A 20129-nucleotide genomic window follows, 5' to 3' on the forward strand; every position below is an offset into this window, starting at 1 on the left:
TTGGCTAACCCATGACCTTCCTCCCAATGAGCACTGGCTTAATAAAATTTACTCCATTTACAGGTTTGAAGAAATGTCTGCATGGGAAAACCACTCATATTGAAACTTCAGCGCCCTCTAGAAACCTTGGCAGGACTTTAGGAAAATTCCTCTGTGACTCTAATCACATGGGTACCATAACCCATATAGTGCAAGATTCGCAATTGATGTATAGCACAGATCTCCACATGTTTATGTTATTAACTTTGTTATTATATCGACTGTAAGGTGATGTTGTGTGACACACATACGTGTCCATCACCATTAGCTTGTACCTATGCTCTTATTGTTAAAAAACAATAAAAATATTTTAAAAAATAAAATAAATATGAAATTTTTTTCAGTCTGTCCGGCCGAAACCCGGCACTCATGCAAACAACTGGATAAATCACTGCCGAATCCCATTGTAGTCAATGGGGTCCAGCAGTGAATGGTTGTATCTGGCTAGGCAGGATCCAGTGAACTCATCCAACAGCCTGCCGGATCCGATAAACGCAAATGTGAAACTAGACTAAGTAGCACATATGACATTTGTAGGTGTGTATCTGGGTCTTTGCAGATTTACTTCCATCATTATAACACAGACTTTGAATCTTCTCCACAGAACGCCCACCAGATCCAATATTATACATCCCCGGGGAAATAACCCTTGGTGAAACTATAACAATCACGTGTATGGCAAATTATACCTGTGCTTCCAGCCCACCTACCTTCAACTGGAACCTCATTGGTCCTTATGCCACAGAAAATTCCGACCTTGGAGATGGGAAGTGGAAAGCTACATCTAAACTGACCTACACACCTTCTGAAGCAGAAAAAGATTTAATTATTGCGTGCACAGTGACCTATTTTGGAGGGAAAATAGTAATAGCTTTGGACAAAATTACAATTCAAGGTAAGTATTATACTATATATGGATCATGTAATCTTTGTTGTGTTACCGTGCCCCAGATACAAAAAGTGGCAAAGTAAATATCAAAGTTGGTGGAACCTAAAAATAAAAATGCATTAATCTCCACTAATATCTAGTTCTCTAGCCTAGCTGGATTAAAGCAAACAGGGCAATTACCCGAGGGCATCTATTGCCTTGGGGTTAGATCTCATCATGAAACAGCCTACTAGCAGAGAGCCCTTAAGAGCACTAGTTGTGTAGCCTAAAACTGAGAGTAAGGTGGAACTTTTTTCCAGCTTTCCCTAAACGTTTCCTCATATTTGGGGCACGTATCTCTAGGAGTCTGTTCGGCAGAGGAACAGACTATCGGAGTGACTGTATCCATCACCGCCGCACACCTCTGCAATCTAGTATATGGGAGGTTATCTGGTGACAAGTTATGTGAAGGTACCATTGTATTGAAAAATTATAGACAGATATTGTCCAATATCAGAGGACATTTATTGTTAGTTATTTGGCTAATGGGTGATATTCAAATTGCCATGGAGTGACATATACTGTATCCTATTTTTTGGATATTTTTTGTTCCCTGACACGGCATTCCTAAGTATGAACAGGAGTTTCCTACCACCAGTTGGCTCTTAGCAGGGTGGCCATCCGTTTTGAAGTCAGGGTCTGTACATGTGACTAGGGAGAGGTTTTCCCACCCTATAGCTGCCTTCACAATATGATCTCCATGGTTGTCTGGTAATGACTAAATATAATAAAGGTTACGTTTTATGGCGGCCATTCTGTCAATATAATTGATCCTTAGCTGCCAATAGCTTGGATTCACTGACATCCGATAGGTCAGACCTGTGATTGATTATCAAAACCTCAAAGATGGTAATAATGATGATGGTGAATGTGACAAGATGTTGCTGACAATAAGATCATTTTTTTTAAATATTTTTACAGCAGGCCAAAATGTAGCAGACCAGAAAGCAGGCGAGACAGCAAATCAGTATATTGGACCAGTTATTGGAGTCATTTGTGTGATTTTACTTTTGGCAATAGTTTTCGTCCTTTGGAGGTATGGTATAATCAGACAAGCAATTATTAATTTTATAAAATATAATATCAGAAACTTCTATTCTTTTTTTATGTCATGATGTTACAAAGCAAATCTAAATTTTTTGAAAACTGAGTACAACCTGATCTGGGGAATAATATGGTATGAAGGTTTCCAGGCCACTTTCCCCTTCTCTGCTGACTGCACTAATTTAGCTTGGATATGACCGGCTGAGTCACGTCTGACGGTGTGGTTACTAAGGGCACACTACATGACAACAGCATTCAGCAAGTAAAACAATACATATTATACTAAAATAATAACAAAAATACTATACAGAAATAAATTTTGACCTTTACGTACAGTACAGACCAAAAGTTTGGACACACCTTCTCATTCAAAGAGTTTTCTTTATTTTCATGACTATGAAAATTGTAGATTCACACTGAAGGCATCAAAACTATGAATTAACACATGTGGAATTATATACATAACAAACAAGTGTGAAACAACTGAAAATATGTCATATTATAGGTTCTTCAAAGTAGCCACCTTTTGCTTTGATTACTGTTTTGCACACTCTTGGCATTCTCTTGATGAGCTTCAAGAGGTAGTCTCCTGAAATGGTTTTCACTTCACAGGTGTGTCCTGTCAGGTTTAATAAGTGGGATTTCTTGCCTTATAAATGGGGTTGGGACCATCAGTGGCGTTGAGGAGAAGTCGGGTAGATACACAGCTGATAGTCCTACTGAATAGACTGTTAGAATTTGTATTATGGCAAGAAAAAAGCAGCTAAATAAAGAAAAACAAGTGGCCATCATTACTTTAAGAAATGAAGGTCAGTCAGTCAGCCGAAAAATTGGGAAAACTTTGAAAGTAAGGGCTATTTGACCATGAAGGAGAGTGATGGGGTGCTGCGCCAGATGACCTGGCCTCCACAGTCACCGGACTTGAACCCAATCGAGATGGTTTGGGGTGAGCTGGACCGCAGAGTGAAGGCAAAAGGGCCAACAAGTGCTAAGCATCTCTGGGAACTCCTTCAAGACTGTTGGAAGACCATTTCAGGGGACTACCTCTTGAAGCTCGTCAAGAGAATGCCAAGAGTGTGCAAAGCAGTAATCAAAGCAAAAGGTGGCTACTTTGAAGAACCTAGAATATGACATATTTTCAGTTGTTTCACACTTGTTTGTTATGTATATAATTCCACATGTGTTAATTCATAGTTTTGATGCCTTCATAGTCATGAAAATAAAGCAAACTCTTTGAATGAGAAGGTGTGTCCAAACTTTTGGTCTGTACTGTATGTACCGGTAGATTTTTTGAATAAAGAATCTCAATCTAGTCAGCACAATTGCCCAAGATTTCCCCTACTGGAAACCATGTTGCAGGAAGCCACAGCAGAAAAACAAAAAAATCATGTAATACCGTCATGCAATACCGTCTTGTTTTGTTTTGGCCTAATTTAAAGTGCCTCTGTCAGCATGATCAACTCTATTGTAGGGTTGATCATGCTGATAAAAACAATACCTGAATATCTGTGGCCCTATTGTTGAGAAACACATTTTTATTTACATGCTAGTGACCTAACTGGAGCAATGAGGGGTTGGCCAAAGCCCTCAGAGCACCTGTTTGTCACTCCCCTACATTTCAGTTTTTCCCTACTTTCCATGAATTGACAGCGCCAGATATGTCTTCTTGTGTCTGCTCTCCTGGTCTCAGTGCTTGTTTTATGTTCTCCTGCTGCTGTCCAAACCCTGAGACCTGTCATCTGTGCTGTGCTATATCTCCTGGTTTTGGCGCTTGCTCAGTGCAGCAGGAGATACACTGATCAAGCACTGAGACCAGGAGATACAACACAGTTCAAGACCGGGAGATACAGCGTAAACACAGATGACAGGTCTCAGCACTTAGAGAGCAGAAGGAGAACACAGAAGAATTTCTGAGATCTGTCATCTGTGTTTGCAATGTATCTCCAAGTCTTGGCACTTGAGCAATGTTTCTCCTGCTGCATTGAGCAAGCGTCGAGACCAAAAGATATAGAGAAGCACAAATGACAGGTCTCAGCACTTGGAGAGTAGCAGAAGAACACAGAACAAGTGCTGAGACTGGTAGAGTAGGCACAAGAAGATATGGCTTCACCTGATGTCTACAATCAAGAGGAAGGGGGGAAGTACTACAGCTGAAAGGGGGTCTAACAAACGAGGGCTCTGGCTGGGCACTCAATGCTCCAGTTAAGTCATTAGAATATAAATAAAAATGTGTTTTTTTTCAGGCAAAGGTCATAATAAAGGTATAGCTTTTATCACCATGATCAACCCTACCAAGCTGTATGTTGTGGGTTGATCATGCTGACAAAGACTCTTTAAGTAAAAGAAGTATTCCTATCTCCATCTGTCATAACCCTACCCCCTCCTAACCTTGTCTCACATTAATCCGGCAAAGATGTTCAGAGTTATGGATAGAGGTGAGAAGGCCCTGCTATGTTATTTTCATTGCCCCAATACAAGTATCAAATACAAGCAAGATACAATGTTTCCTCATCTAACAAGTTACAGAAACCCCTTAATATCAGACACAGGTCGTGTATAGGGATGACACTTTATTTGGAAAGAAAACAGAACTTTTTTTAACAAACACTTTACCTTTTTTTGGCCCATCAGGTTCTCCTTTAGAATGTACGTGTCATCACTTTAGTGTACATATTTTATTTATGGTTACAGAAGGAGAGATGGAAACATTGTGCAACATGTAACCAATGAACAAAGGTCAAGTTTTCATAATTTCCTCCTTTAGTAAGAATTATGATGAACAAGTGATTGCAAATGAACTTCGGCTTTGACTTCTGCATTACCTGATCACAGTTTGCCCCCTTATGTTACTCTCTCTAACAATCCACTAGTTATAACCCTTGAAACTCATCAATTCAGTCCCTTAAATGCAATCCGATGGACAGTAGGACGATGCTTTCATTGTGGCAGGAGGCCCGCTTTCTTTTTGGGCCACTCTGCAGTTGCACAGATGATAGGTTCACCCCTGGAAGCACCTCTTGCCCTGTCTGCAGGATCCATGCAAATGTTAAGAAATCTCTTTAGCCTGCAAAAACCATTCTGTTAGTGAATAAAAAAATGTTCCCGGAATAAATTAATACAAAGAAATTTCTGCAGAAATTTCTGTCTCACAACTGTCCCAATAGTCCGACTGAGGTTTACAGAAATCCAAGTACTTTCCACCAGAACAACCCTGTTCAGATAAATGGAACTGATTTCTGTTACGGAAATGCAGAATATCCCCTATTGAAAAACTTTAGATTCTAGCCAAGGAGGGGGCAGAGGGGGATGCAGCTGCAGTATCTTTCTCTGTGGCTGTAAGATGGGGAGGGGGAAATGTCTGAGGAATAGCATCTGATTTGGCTCAGAGTAGTCTCTCTGCCTATCCTGCAGCCAATCAAGGTCCTCAATGGTCCCTTGCCACCACGGAGACCAGGGATAGTCAGCAATTGTCAGTGGAATAAAATACAGTTGCAAGAATAAGTATGTGAACCCTTTGGAAGGATATGGATTTCTGCACAAATTGGTCATAAAATGTGATCTGATTTTCATATAAGTCATAACAATAGACAATCACTGTCTGCTTAAACTAATAACACACAAAGAATTAAATGTTACCATGTTTTTACTGAACACACCATGTAAACATTCACAGTGCAGGTGGAAAAAGTATGTGAACCCTTGGATTTAATAACTGGTTGAACCTCCTTTGGCAGCAATAACTTCAACCAAACGTTTCCTGTAGTTGCAGATCAGATGTCCACAACGGTCAGGAGTAATTCTTGACCATTCCTCTTTACAGAACTGTTTCAGTTCAGCAATATTCTTGGGATGTCTGGTGTGAATCGCTTTCTTGAGGTCATGCCACAGCATCTCAATCAGGTTGAGGTCAGGACTCTGACTGGGCCACTCCAGAAGGCATATTTTCTTCTGTTTAAGCCATTCTAATGTTGATTTACTTCTATGCTTTGGGTCGTTGTCCTGTTGCAACATCCATCTTCTGTTGAGCTTCAGCTGGTGGACAGATGGCCTTAAGTTCTCCTGCAAAATGTCTTGATAAACTTGGGAATTTATTTTTCCTTCGATGATAGCAATCCTTCCAGGCCCTGACGCAGCAAAGCAGCCCCAAACCATGATGCCCCCACCACCATACTTCACAGTTGGGATGAGGTTTTGATGTTGATGTCCTGTGCCTCTTTTTCTCCACACAAAGTGTTGTGTGTTTCTTCCAAAAAACTCAACTTTGGTTTCATCTGTCCACAGAATATTTTGCCAGTACTGCTGTGAAACATTCAGGTGCTCTTGTGCAAACTGTAAATGTGCAGCAATGTTTTTTTTGGACAGCAGTGGCTTCCTCTGTGGTATCCTCCCATGAAATCCATTCTTGTTTAGTGTTTTACGTATCGTAGATTCGCTAACAGGGATGTTAGCATATGCCAGAGACTTTTTTAAGTCTTTAGCTGACACTCTAGGATTCTTCTTCACCTCAATGAGCAGTCTGCGCTGTGCTCTTGCAGTCATCTTTACAGGACGGCCACTCCTAGGGAGAGTAGCAGCAGTGCTGAACTTTCTCCATTTATACAATTTGTCTTACCCGTGGACTGATGAACAGCAAGGCTTTTGGAGATACTTTTATAACCCTTTCCAGCTTTATGCAAGTCAACAATTCTTAATCGTAGGTCTTCTGAGAGCTCTTTTGTGCGAGGCATCATTCACATCAGGCAATGCTTCTTGTAAAAAGCAAACCCAGAACTGGTGTGTGTTTCTTATAGGGAAGGGCAGCTGTAACCAACACCTCCAATCTCATCTCATTGATTGGACTCCAGTTGGCTGACACCTCACTCCAATTAGCTCTTGGAGATGTCATTAGTCTAGGGGTTCACATACTTTTTCCACCTGCACTGTGAATGTTTACATGGTGTGTTCAATAAAAACATGGTAACATTTAATTCTTTGTGTGTTATTAGTGTTATTTTATGACCAATTTGTGCAGAAATCCATATCATTCCAAATGGTTCACATACTAGAAAATTCAATTTGTCTGCTTTGCCAAATTTGACAAAAAATTAGATTTGTGCCGAATTACTTTGTCACGAAGCGCATTTTTTTGTAAGTAGCGGGTACAATGACAGGGAGCTGCGATAGCGCCGCCCCCGTCATTGTATCCCTCAGATGCCCGTCATTGTACCCCTTAGATGCCGTGTTCATACATGATTGTGGCATCTGAGTGTAAAAACTGTAAAATTAACATAATTTTTTTTTGTTTATAAAAACTCACCTCCTCCATTTGCCCTTGACGGGCCGGCTACCGCCATCTTGCTTGAAGATCTCACACGGCCCGAGATGACGTCATCACGCCAGCCGGTGTGGTGACGTCATAAGTCACCGTGCACAGGATTTCGTCCGAGATATTCAATCAAGATGACGGCGGCCGGCCCGTTGAAAGCAAATGGAGGAGGTACAGATGTAGTAGAGTTAACACACATGCTTTATGAGACGCGTTATCTAAACTAAATGCATTAAGCAAACATCTTGTTTCAAGATAACGCGATGAGTTAAGAAATTTGAGTTAAGAGTTTGTGTGTTAACACTTCTACATCTGTAAGTATGATTTATTTTTTATTTTTTAAACTATTCAAAGTTAAATCGATTCGCTACCACAAAGCACGAGGAACAGGGTAAATCTGGACTCATCAGACCACATGACCTTCTTCCATTGCTCCAGAGTCCAATCTTTATGCTCCATAGCAAATTGAAGCCTTTTTTTCCTGGTTTGCCTCACTGATTAGTGGTGTTCTTACGGCTACACAGCTGTTCAGTCCCAATCCCTTGAGTTCCCTTTGCATTGTGCATGTGGAAATGCTCTTACTTTCACTATTAAACATAGCCCCAAGGTCTACTGTTGTTTTTCTTTGATTTGATTTCACCAAACGTTTACGTGATCGCCGATCACCATCATTCAGAATTTTATTCCCACCACATTTCTTCCTCGATTATGATGGGTCCCCAGTATCCTTCCAGTTTTTATTAATGCGTTGGACAGTTCTTAACCCAATTTTAGTAGTTTCTGAAATCTCCTTAGATGTTTTCTCTGCTTGATGCATGCCAATGATTTGACCCTTCTCAAATAGACTAACATCTTTTGCCCGACCACGAGATGTGTCTTTCGACATGGTTGTTTAGGAAATGAGAAACAACTCATTGCACCAGTTGGGGTTAAATAACTTATTGCCAGCTGAAAGATAATCGCCCATGCAGTAATTATCCAATAGGAGGCTCATAACTATTTGCTTAGTTAAATCCAGGTGGCAATAATTTTTTGGACAGGCAGTGTATATTACAGGATACACAGAAGATTCTGCACACAGCACTCACAGAAAGTGCAAGCATTCAGGAGAAATTATAAATCAGCAGCTAATAACTCTGGGGACTCACCCAGCATATCAATGCAGTCCTACTCCCTTTTAACAGATGTGCCCTCTTTTACTTTTTCTTACAATTGGTTAATGATTCCAATTCCCCAAAAATCTTATTCAATGCAATATCATGATATGCTAGCAAAACCCTTGACAGGTTGGACATTGCATCTCATCCATAAGTGGGTCATCCATAGACTTACATAAGATAGGCATCTCTTGACAGTGTAGCAAAATTATATATATATATATATATATATATATATATATATAATGATTAGTTTATGTTGCATATCTCTGTGTAGGTTAAGAAAAAAGTAAGGTATCTGAGATAACATAATGAAGGCACACATTTTTATGGAGGGACATACTGAGGAACAAAGAGATGCTAGGAGAGATTTGGCAGAGAATTATGCAGTCTTGTAGTTTACAGGCTTTGGTAAATTAGCATTATACATACAGCGTAGGTTAGAACTGTAAGGAAGGTTATAATATGTATGAATTTTATTGTATACGTTTTATAATGTGAATTTGTACAGGTTAGTAATTGAGAAAGAAATATGTTATGGAAGAAGCGTATGTTGAAAGGGTTAATAAAAAAGGGTGCATTTTAGTCTTAAATACAGTCTTAGTCTAGTTTAACACTAGCAGCAGGGGAGTCCGGCAGGCTGTTCTAGCGGGTGAACAGCCTGTCGGATCCATCCTGCCGCTAGTTCACGTGTGCCCCCAGACTGCCGCTCCGTCCCTATTGACTATAATGGGGGCAGGGGCGGAGTTCCAGCGGCAGCACGGCAGCGCACGGCAAGATGCAGCCAGACTAAAAGTACTGCATGTCGTACTTTTAGTCCGGCTGCCTCTTGCCGTGCGCTGCCATGCTACCGCCAGAACTCCTCCCTGCCCCCATTATAGTCAATAGGGACAGAGCGGGAGTCCTGGGGCACACGTGAACTAGCGGCAGGACGTATCCGACAGGCTATTCACCCACCGAAACAGCCTGCCGGACTCCCCTGCCGCTAATGTGAAAGTACACTTAAAATGTACTGAGGGCTGATTGATTTGCTTAATATAGCATAACCGATGGTATTACAAAAAGAATGAGCATTGATTGATAGGTTAATTGATGTAATTGATACAAAGTAACTCTTTCCTGTTTTAGTAAACAGAGGTGCATCTTATAAGCAGAAATATATGGTGTGTATGTGTATAAATATATATAATGTTACTAAAAGGGATAAACTGGCTTAGTTGCCCATAGCAACCAATCAGATTCCACCTTTAATTTTGGACAGCTCCTTTAGAAAATGAATGGTGGAATCTGACTGGTTGCCATGGACAACTAAGCCAGTTCCACTTTACACCAGTTTGATAAATCTCCCCCAATGGAATTACATGACTATATATAGCACATCACGGTGTACTGGTGCTCTGGAAGGGTGTCACAATTTAATACTATTGTACGTATATCTATCATTTTTAACACAGGAAACGCAAGTCTTTGCTCCCGAGAAAGAAAACAGAGGTAAGAATTTATATATTTGTATTTCATGTAATGTAACAAGTAGATTTATTCTTGGGAGAAAAATCAATACATTTATAGAAATGTTCCCCTGTCGCTAGGATAGGCCATCAATGTCAAAAAGTCCTCTTTCTGGGACCTGCTCCTATTTCATAATGGAGCCCCAAGGTGAAGGGAGAACAAGCTGCACATCCTCGATTCGCCACTATGGAACCTCTGAAAATAGTCTAACATGTTATTATCAGAAGTCCTATAGTGGTAACTGTAGAGGTGGCCGAGCTCATGTGACTTGTTATCCACCCAACGCTATGGGTCTTCAGAAGATACCCAAGCCTGCTCACTAGGCTACTTTTGAGAGTCCAATAGCAGTGGTTGTATAGGATGCTGTACATGCACAGCGTGCCCTCTGCTCACTTCATTTTAAAGATAGGAGCGGGTCCCAAAGGACAGTTATTTCTGGCATATCCTAAAGCCATGCCATCGCTGTCCCAGATGGAGAAACCCCTTTAATTTATGATGTCTGGTGAGAGGAGATCCTCTGAGTATTTCATCATTTTCCCTGCACTGGCCTTTCAGGGATAATGTAGAATTGCATAGCACGAATATAAATATTAAAGCTTTGTTTTAGATGAAAATGGGAAAATACTAGTGTTGATCGAGTGCTCAGGTGCTCGGGTGCTCTGGCCGAACACATCGGGATGCTAGGGTATAATGGGAGAACCCGAGCATTAAACCAGAGGGGAGGGTGCCTGGTTCATAGGAAAAGTTCATAAATTGATGGAAACACCACCAAAATGGTTCAGGAACAGCATGGGGAGGGTGTCTGCATGCATCTAGGACTCCCAGGTCGCTGCTGGGAACGATGTTGTCCGAGTAGTATGCCACTTTTACAGACTGACAATAATACGCACAAAACCAAAGATAAAATCGATTGTAGAGGAAAAAATGTTTGGAAACATTTTTTCCTGTATACTTACTTGTATATAAAGTGCAAGTGCTGCCAAAAATTTTGTTGGTTTTCTAAACTGGGGCCATGATTAAGAGGGACGGCCGGGGGCATCCGCATTGCGCCGCTAGCGGTGAAATTCTTGGACCGGCGCAAGAAGAACCACAGGAAAAGCATTTGCCACGAATGTTTTCATTAATCAAGAACGAAAGTCGGAGGTTCGAAGACAATCAGATACCGTCGTAGTTCCGACCACAAACGATGCTGAAAGGTGATCCGGCTGCGTTATTCCCATGACCCGCCGAGCAGCTTCCAGGAAACCAAAGTCTTTGGGTTTCGTGGGGAGTATGGTTGCAAAGCTAAAACTTAAAGGAATTGACTGACCAGGAGTGGAGCCTGCGGCTTAATTTGACTCAACACGGGAAACCTCATCTGGCCCGGACATGGAAAGGATTGACAGATTGATAGCTCTTTCTCGATTCTGTGGGTGGTGGTGCATGGCTGCTTTTAGTTGCTGGAGGGATTTGTCTGGTTAATTAGGATAACGAACGAGACACCTCTGTGCTAACTTGTTACGTGACCCCCGGCGGTGAGAATTGTGTTGACCAGACTCTTGGATAGTGAGACTGGACTTGTAGGTGAGGGCCTGCTGGTGAGCTGACCCTGTAAAACATTATATGCGAGGGCCTGCAGGCGAGCTGACCATCGAAAACATTATGGGCGAGGGCCTGCTGGCGCTTTGTTGACTCTAGATAACTTCTGGCTGATCGCACGTCCCCGTTACATCGACGATCCATTTGGATGTCTGCCCTAACAACTTTCAATGGTACTTTCTGCTCCTACCATGGTGACCACGGGTAACGGGGAATCAGGGTTTGATTCCGGAGAGGGAGCCTGAGAAACGGCTACCACATCCAAGGAAGGCAGCAGGCGCGACAATTAGCCACTCCCGACTCGGGGAGGTAGTGACGATAAATAACAATACACTGCGTGCAGAATTATTAGGCAAATTAGTATTTTGACCACATCATCCTCTTTATGCATGTTGTCTTACTCCAAGCTGTATAGGCTCGAAAGCCTACTACCAATTAAGCATATTAGGTGATGTGCATCTCTGTAATGAGAAGGGGTTTGGTCTAATGACATCAACACCCTATATTAGGTGTGCATAATTATTAGGCAACTTCCTTTCCTTTGGCAAAATGGGTCAAAAGAAGGACTTGACAGGCTCAGAAAAGTCAAAAATAGTGAGATATCTTGCAGAGGGATGCAGCACTCTTAAAATTGCAAAGCTTCTGAAGCGTGATCATCGAACAATCAAGCGTTTCATTCAAAATAGTCAACAGGGTCGCAAGAAGCGTGTGGAAAAACCAAGGCGCAAAATAACTGCCCATAAACTGAGAAAAGTCAAGCGTGCAGCTGCCAAGATGCCACTTGCCACCAGTTTGGCCATATTTCAGAGCTGCAACATCACTGGAGTGCCCAAAAGCACAAGGTGTGCAATACTCAGAGACATGGCCAAGGTAAGAAAGGCTGAAAGACGACCACCACTGAACAAGACACACAAGCTGAAACGTCAAGACTGGGCCAAGAAATATCTCAAGACTGATTTTTCTAAGGTTTTATGGACTGATGAAATGAGAGTGAGTCTTGATGGGCCAGATGGATGGGCCCGTGGCTGGATTGGTAAAGGGCAGAGAGCTCCAGTCCGACTCAGACGCCAGCAAGGTGGAGGTGGAGTACTGGTTTGGGCTGGTATCATCAAAGATGAGCTTGTGGGGCCTTTTCGGGTTGAGGATGGAGTCAAGCTCAACTCCCAGTCCTACTGCCAGTTTCTGGAAGACACCTTCTTCAAGCAGTGGTACAGGAAGAAGTCTGCATCCTTCAAGAAAAACATGATTTTCATGCAGGACAATGCTCCATCACACGCGTCCAAGTACTCCACAGTGAGGCTGGCAAGAAAGGGTATAAAAGAAGAAAATCTAATGACATGGCCTCCTTGTTCACCTGATCTGAACCCCATTGAGAACCTGTGGTCCATCATCAAATGTGAGATTTACAAGGAGGGAAAACAGTACACCTCTCTGAACAGTGTCTGGGAGGCTGTGGTTGCTGCTGCACGCAATGTTGATGGTGAACAGATCAAAACACTGACAGAATCCATGGATGGCAGGCTTTTGAGTGTCCTTGCAAAGAAAGGTGGCTATATTGGTCACTGATTTGTTTTTGTTTTGTTTTTGAATGTCAGAAATGTATATTTGTGAATGTTGAGATGTTATATTGGTTTCACTGGTAAAAATAAATAATTGAAATGGGTATATATTTGTTTTTTGTTAAGTTGCCTAATAATTATGCACAGTAATAGTCACCTGCACACACAGATATCCCCCTAAAATAGCTAAAACTAAAAACAAACTAAAAACTACTTCCAAAAATATTCAGCTTTGATATTAATGAGTTTTTTGGGTTCATTGAGAACATGGTTGTTGTTCAATAATAAAATTAATCCTCAAAAATACAACTTGCCTAATAATTCTGCACTCCCTGTACAGGACTCTTAAGAGGACTGGTTTTGGAATGAGTACCCTATCCTTTAACTGCATTGGTCAGGGCACGTGTGATGTCACGGGACAGATGTTGTTGTAAGGCGGGCACACGTTACACTGCAGATGAGGCACTGGTAATGTCACTGTATGTCACAGATATATTTTTTCAGCGGACACATTAGACTGCAGATGTGGCGCAACTAATGTCACTGTCTGCAGCGGACACTGTCTACGGAAAAAGTACACTGGATGTCAGATATTTTTTAGATGTGCACAATTTACACAGGAGATTTGTTGCAGCTAATGTCACTGTCTGTAGCGAACACCATCTACGGAAAAAGTACACTGGATGTCACTGATATTTTAGGGATGCGCACAATTTACACAGGAGATTTGGCGCAGCAAACACCATCTACGGAAAAAGTACACTGGATGTCACTGATATTTTAGGAATGCGCATAATTTACACAGGAGATTTGGTGTGGATAATTTAACTTTCCGCAGCGGCCTATTACACGGTATTTAGCGCAGGATGCGGTAAAAATATATATTGCTGCTGTCAATCACAATAGTCGTTAAAAGGACTTTTGTGTCTCTGAAAAGTTTTTTGTATAAAAATCTTCCTATTACACTCCCTACACTGTCTGTCCCTTCCTATGCACAGCTCTCCCTAACACTGAGCAATTTAGCGCAGGTTGCGCTACAAACATATATTGCTGCTGTCACACAATAGTCCTTACAAGGACTTTTGGGTCTCTGAAACGTTTTTGTACAAAAAAATATATTCAATTACACTCCCTACACTCTCTGTTCCTTCCTATGCTCAGCTCTCCCTGACTATGAATGAGCCCAACATGCGTCATCAGGTGCTATATAGCACCCAATGACGCGTCCCTGCTAGCCAATCACTGTAATGCCAGTAGCCAACATGGCTACTGGCATTACAGTGAGGACAGTACTTAACTGCACGTGTATTGGCTGCGTAGCAGGGGAGGAGACTTGAACATGGTGCTCGAGCACATACGGTACTCGGCCGAGTACCGTCATGTGCCGAGCATCGAGATGCCCAAGCCAAACAGGTGTTCAGCTGAGCATGCTCGATCATCACTCGATCATACAGTGTATAATGAGTCGGGATTCAAATTACGATGGGTCAGAAAAGACCATTACAATTATGTTCAAAATAATAGCAGTCAGACATCACTAACCTGATCAATCACTGTTTTTGGTAGAAATGATATTTCTACATGGCAAATAACTTACTAGCAGGTGTAGTACAGTAATAGAAATCCAACAGAAACAACAGTTATTGAAAGGGGCATGTTCAAAATAATAGCAGTGTGGAGTTCAATGAGTGAGGTCATTCATTCTTTCAAAAACAGGTGGCAATTATTGCCCTTATTTAAGGAAGGAAGGCAGCAAATGTAGTACATGCCGATTACAGTGCATTTCTCTCTGAAATTCTGAGGAAAATGGGTCGTTCCAGAAATTGTTCAGAAGAACAGCGTACCTTGATTAAAAAGTTGATTGGAGAGGGGAAAACATATAAAGAAGTGCAGAAAATGTTAGGCTGCTCAGCTAAATGATCGCAAATGCTTTAAAATGGCAACCAAAACCTGAAAGACGTGGAAGAAAGCAAAAAACTACCATTTGAATGGATAGAAGAATAGCCATAATGGCAAGGACTCGGCCAACAATCAGCTCCAGGAAGACCAAAGAAGGTTTAAAGTTACCTGTGAGTCCTATTACAATTAGAAGACACCTGTGTGAAGCCGAGCAATCTGCAAGAAGTCTCTGCAAAGTCCTACTGTTGAAGAAAAGACATTTGCTGAAGAGGTTACAATCTGCCAAAGAGCACATTGACGGCCTAAAGAGACATTTTGTGGACTGGTGAAAGTAAGATTGTTCTTTTTGGGTCTAGTGGCCGGAGACAGTTTGTCAGACGACCCCCAAACACTGAATTCCAGGCACAGTGCACTGTGAAGACAGTGAAGCATGGTGGACAAGCATCATGATATGGGGATGTGTCTCATACTACGGTGTTGGGCCTATTTATCACATACCAGGGGTCATGGATCAGTCTGAATCCATCAGAATACTGGACGAGGTCATGCTGCCTTATGCTGAAGAGGAAATGCCCTTGAAATGGGTGCTCCAACAAGACAACGACCCCAAACACACCAGTAAATGTGCAACATCTTGGGTTCCAGACCAACAAGATTGACGTTATGGAGTGGCCGGCCCAATCCACGGATCTTAATCCAATAGAAAACTTGTGGGGTGACATCAAAAATGCAGTTTCTGAGGCAAAACCAAGAAATAGAGAAGAACTGTGGAATGTAGTCCAATCATCCTGGGCTGGAATACCTGTTCACAGGGGCCCGAAGTTGGTTGACTCCATGTAACACAGACGTCCAGCAGTTCTCAGAAACAGCGGTTATACAACTAAATATTAGTGAAGTGATTCAGAGGAAAGAAAATCTTCAGACATTTCTCAGTTTATATAGTGAGTGTTTGAGTTTGTAAAGAAGAATACAAACACTGCTATTTTTTTGAACAGTCTAATATTCACTTTTCTTCAATTTGTTTAGAGGACCAACACAAATTTGATATATTTTTCTTCATGTTTTGATTTGGAATAGAATGTGTAGTGTTCCCAATGCATCTGTGTGGATGGAAATATAAGCTATTAGAAGGATTTTGAGCTTTATTCACTTTTTAAATTATTTTGAACACAACTGTTTATGTTGAAAATATTGTATCCTGAGGCAGGGGCGTACTTAAAAATCATTGGGCACCATAGCAAGAATCTGAATTGGGCCCCCATGTCCAGCACTACCGTGATTTTCATTTTTGTCCTTCTACCATAGAGCAGAACAGTGAACGTCACTAGCACAGATGCGAACAAAGCCTAATACACGCCTCAGCTGCTGCAGAACATCATAATAGAGATAAGAGAACTACAAGTCTCATCATCATGAACAGTTTAGGCCTGTTTCACACTGCCGGCAGTAATTCCAGTGAGCCGTTACTGCAGAGTACGGCCTGCCGGAGCTCTTTGGGCACAATGGGGCTGGCGGGCACTCCAATAAGCAATCCCAGATCCAGACAGCTCCGGCGGGCTGTTCTCTGCCAAAACAGTTTGCTGCAACTACTGCCGGCAGTGTAAAACATTTGAAAATTAATGGGCGATACATGGAAGGGTAAAAGAGGACTACAACTCCCAGCATGTCCAGGCTGTTATTATGGAACACAAGTTGACATTACAGGGAGAGGGTATTAAAGGAGGGAACGACAACCCCCAGCATTACCAGACTGGTATTATACAGCATCAGTGAATATTTTTAGAGGAGAGAATTTCAACTCCCAGCATGCCCATATTGTTATTGTAGGGCATCGGTGAACATTGCATGAAGGGGGATACAGTAGGACAAAACTGCAACTCCCAGTATTAGGCCTCATGCACACGACAGTATTTTTTCATGGTCCGCAAAACGGGGTTCCGTTGTTCCGTGATCCGTTTTTTGTTTCCGTGTTTCTTCCTTGATTTTTGAAGGATCACCAGACATGAAGGAATGTGAAAAAAAAAAACTAAGTCAAGTTTGACTTGCAAATGATAGGAAAAAAATGGACGCGGACGCGGATGTGTTTTTTCACGGACCCATTGACTTGAATGGGTCCGTGAACCGTTGTCCGTGAAAAAAATAGGACAGGTCATATTTTTTTGACGGACTGGAAACACGGATCACGGACGTGGATGACAAACGGCGCATTATCCGAGTTTTCAACGGACCCATTGAAAGTCAATTGGTCCGCAGAAAATCACGGAAAACGGAACAACGGACAAGGAACACAACAACGGTCGTGTGCATGAGGCCTTAGTATGTTATGGGCAATCCCAGTATACCACTGAGCTCTTCTCAAGGCACACAAAAAAGCTACTTCGTCATCTTCCTGCCCTGCTCACGTGACGATTACATTATCACAGGTCCTTCAGCTGTAAAACTACTGACACCGTACTCTGTATGGCTGCCCTGACCACATGATGATGACATCATCACAGGACCTTCAGCTGTAAAACTAATGACACCGTACTCTGTATGGCTGCCCTGACCACATGATGATGACATCATCACAGGACCTTCAGCTGTAAAACTAATGACACCGTACTCTGTATGGCTGCCCTGACCACATGATGATGACATCATCACAGGTCCTTCAGCTGTAAAACTAATGACACCGTACTCTGTATGGCTGCCCTGACCACATGATGATGACATCATCACAGGTCCTTCAGCTGTAAAACTAATGACACTGTACTCTGTATGGCTGCCCTGACCACATGATGATGACATCATCACAGGTCCTTCAACTGTAAAACTACTGACACCGTACTCTGTATGGCCGCCCTGATGACATGACGATGACATCACAGGTCCCTCTGCACAGCTAGGGGGCGGGGCTTTCATGCAGGGCCAGGCCCCCTTCCTCCTCATGTCCCATAGCAGCTGCGTGGTCTGCCTCTATTAGAAGTGCGCCACTGTCCTGAGGCCATTGTATCCTGAGGGAGCTCTGTATATATTTATAAACTTTTCAGTGTAACAGCTTTTACTTCCTGTTACTTGATCTTACGGGACCCTTTTCTACATGATGGAATTAAAGAGGCATCCCACAACAGGCCGATCAGTATGTGATCAGTGGGAAGCGGGAACCCCACTGATTACTATATTTGTGGTCCCAAACCCCCTATTCATAGTCCTTCTCACTACATGACTTCAATGAGTAAAACTTTGAATTAAGTGGGGGTATGTGCGGTGCTCGGATATTTGAGTCAACCCCATAGACATTGAATGGAGAAGTACATAGCATGCTCATCTGGGACTTCAGTAAAAAAAATTCTAATCACTTTTGAGGGTCGGTGGTCAGGCATTTATTACCTATGGGCCTTTTTCACATGGTCAGTATTTGGTAAGTATTTTGCATTAGTATTTGGTCAGTATTCACAAGCCAAAACCACAGAGAAAGGGTGTAAAATACTCTTTTTTTTTGTTTTGGGCCCACTCCTGGTTTTGACTTACAAATACTGTTGCATAAATACTGGCCGTGTGATAGAGGCCCTCTTGTGAATATGGGGAACAATATCTATTGTAGAAAAAAAAACATTAAGTGTGTGCGGAGGGGGATAGGGGTGGTGTTACCTCCATGGCACATACTTTTCCATTCCGAAAATTTGTCCAATGTACAGTACTGTATAGTTAATAGCTTGCCAAACACTGATATCTAGTCAAAAGTTTACACATCTATGTTCTTTCTTGACTGTTAAAATGTAAAACAGAGCATGGAACCAATTAAAAAATATATATATATACATACACTGCTCAAAAAAATAATGGGAACACAAAAATAACACATCCTAGATCTGATATAATTAAATATTCTTCTGAAATACTTTGTTCTTTACATAGTTGAATGTGCTGACAACAAAATCACACAAAAATAAAAAAATGGAAATCAAATTTTTTAACCCATGGAGGTCTGGATTTGGAGTCACCCTCAAAATTAAAGTGGAAAAACACACTACAGGCTGATCCAACTTTGATGTAATGTCCTTAAAACAAGTCAAAATGAGGCTCAGTAGTGTGTGTGGCCTCCACGTGCCTGTATGACCTCCCTACAACACCTGTGCATGCTCCTGATGAGGTGGCGGACGGTCTCCTGAGGGATCTCCTCCCAGACCTGGACTAAAGCATCTGCCAACTCCTGGACAGTCTGTGGTGCAACGTGACGTTGGTGGATAGAGCGAGACATGATGTCCCAGATGTGCTCAATTGGATTCAGGTCTGGGGAACGGGCGGGCCAGTCCATAGCATCAATGCCTTCGTCTTGCAGGAACTGCTGACACACTCCAGCCACATGAGGTCTAGCATTGTCTTGCATTAGGAGGAACCCAGGGCCAACCGCACCAGCATATGGTCTCACAAGGGGTCTGAGGATCTCATCTCGGTACCTAATGGCAGTCAGGCTACCTCTGGCGAGCACATGGAGGGCTGTGCGGCCCTCCAAAGAAATGCCACCCCACACCATTACTGACCCAATGCCAAACCAGTCATGCTGGAGGATGTTGCAAGCAGCAGAACGTTCTCCACGGAGTCTCAAGACTCTGTCACGTCTGTCACATGTGCTCAGTGTGAACCTGCTTTCATCTGTGAAGAGCACAGGGCGCCAGTGGCGAATTTGCCAATCTTGGTGTTCTCTGGCAAATGCCAAACGTCCTGCACGGTGTTGGGCTGTAAGCACAACCCCCACCTGTGGACGTCGTGCCCTCATATCACCCTCATGGAGTCTGTTTCTGACCGTTTGAGCAGACACATGCACATTTGTGGCCTGCTGGAGGTCATTTTGCAGGGCTCTGGCAGTGCTCCTCCTGTTTCTCCTTGCACAAAGGTGGAGGTAGCAGTCCTGCTGCTGGGTTGTTGCCCTCCTACGGCCTCCTCCACGTCTCCTGATGTACTGGCCTGTCTCCTGGTAGCGCCTCCATGCTCTGGACACTACGCTGACAGACACAGCAAACCTTCTTGCCACAGCTCGCATTGATGTGCCATCCTGGATAAGCTGCACTACCTGAGCCACTTGTGTGGGTTGTAGACTCCGTCTCATGCTACCACTAGAGTGAAAG

The 20129-nt window shown here is 42.5% G+C and overlaps 1 protein-coding gene across 2 annotated transcripts in view; it reads left to right on the plus strand.

Moving 5' to 3' along the window:
• Positions 1-20129, plus strand: part of LOC120992226 (B-cell receptor CD22-like) — a 61550-nt gene that overhangs the window by 16566 nt on the left and 24855 nt on the right. For both annotated transcript variants that reach the window (XM_040421082.1, XM_040421075.1), the window contains 3 exons: positions 644-934; positions 1889-2003; positions 9928-9964. In XM_040421082.1, the coding sequence (XP_040277016.1) occupies positions 644-934; positions 1889-2003; positions 9928-9964 (443 nt within the window). The remainder of the gene's footprint in view (positions 1-643; positions 935-1888; positions 2004-9927; positions 9965-20129) is intronic.

The sequence above is a fragment of the Bufo bufo genome, chromosome 1 (genome assembly GCF_905171765.1).
Source record: "Bufo bufo chromosome 1, aBufBuf1.1, whole genome shotgun sequence".
Taxonomy (NCBI): domain Eukaryota; kingdom Metazoa; phylum Chordata; class Amphibia; order Anura; family Bufonidae; genus Bufo; species Bufo bufo.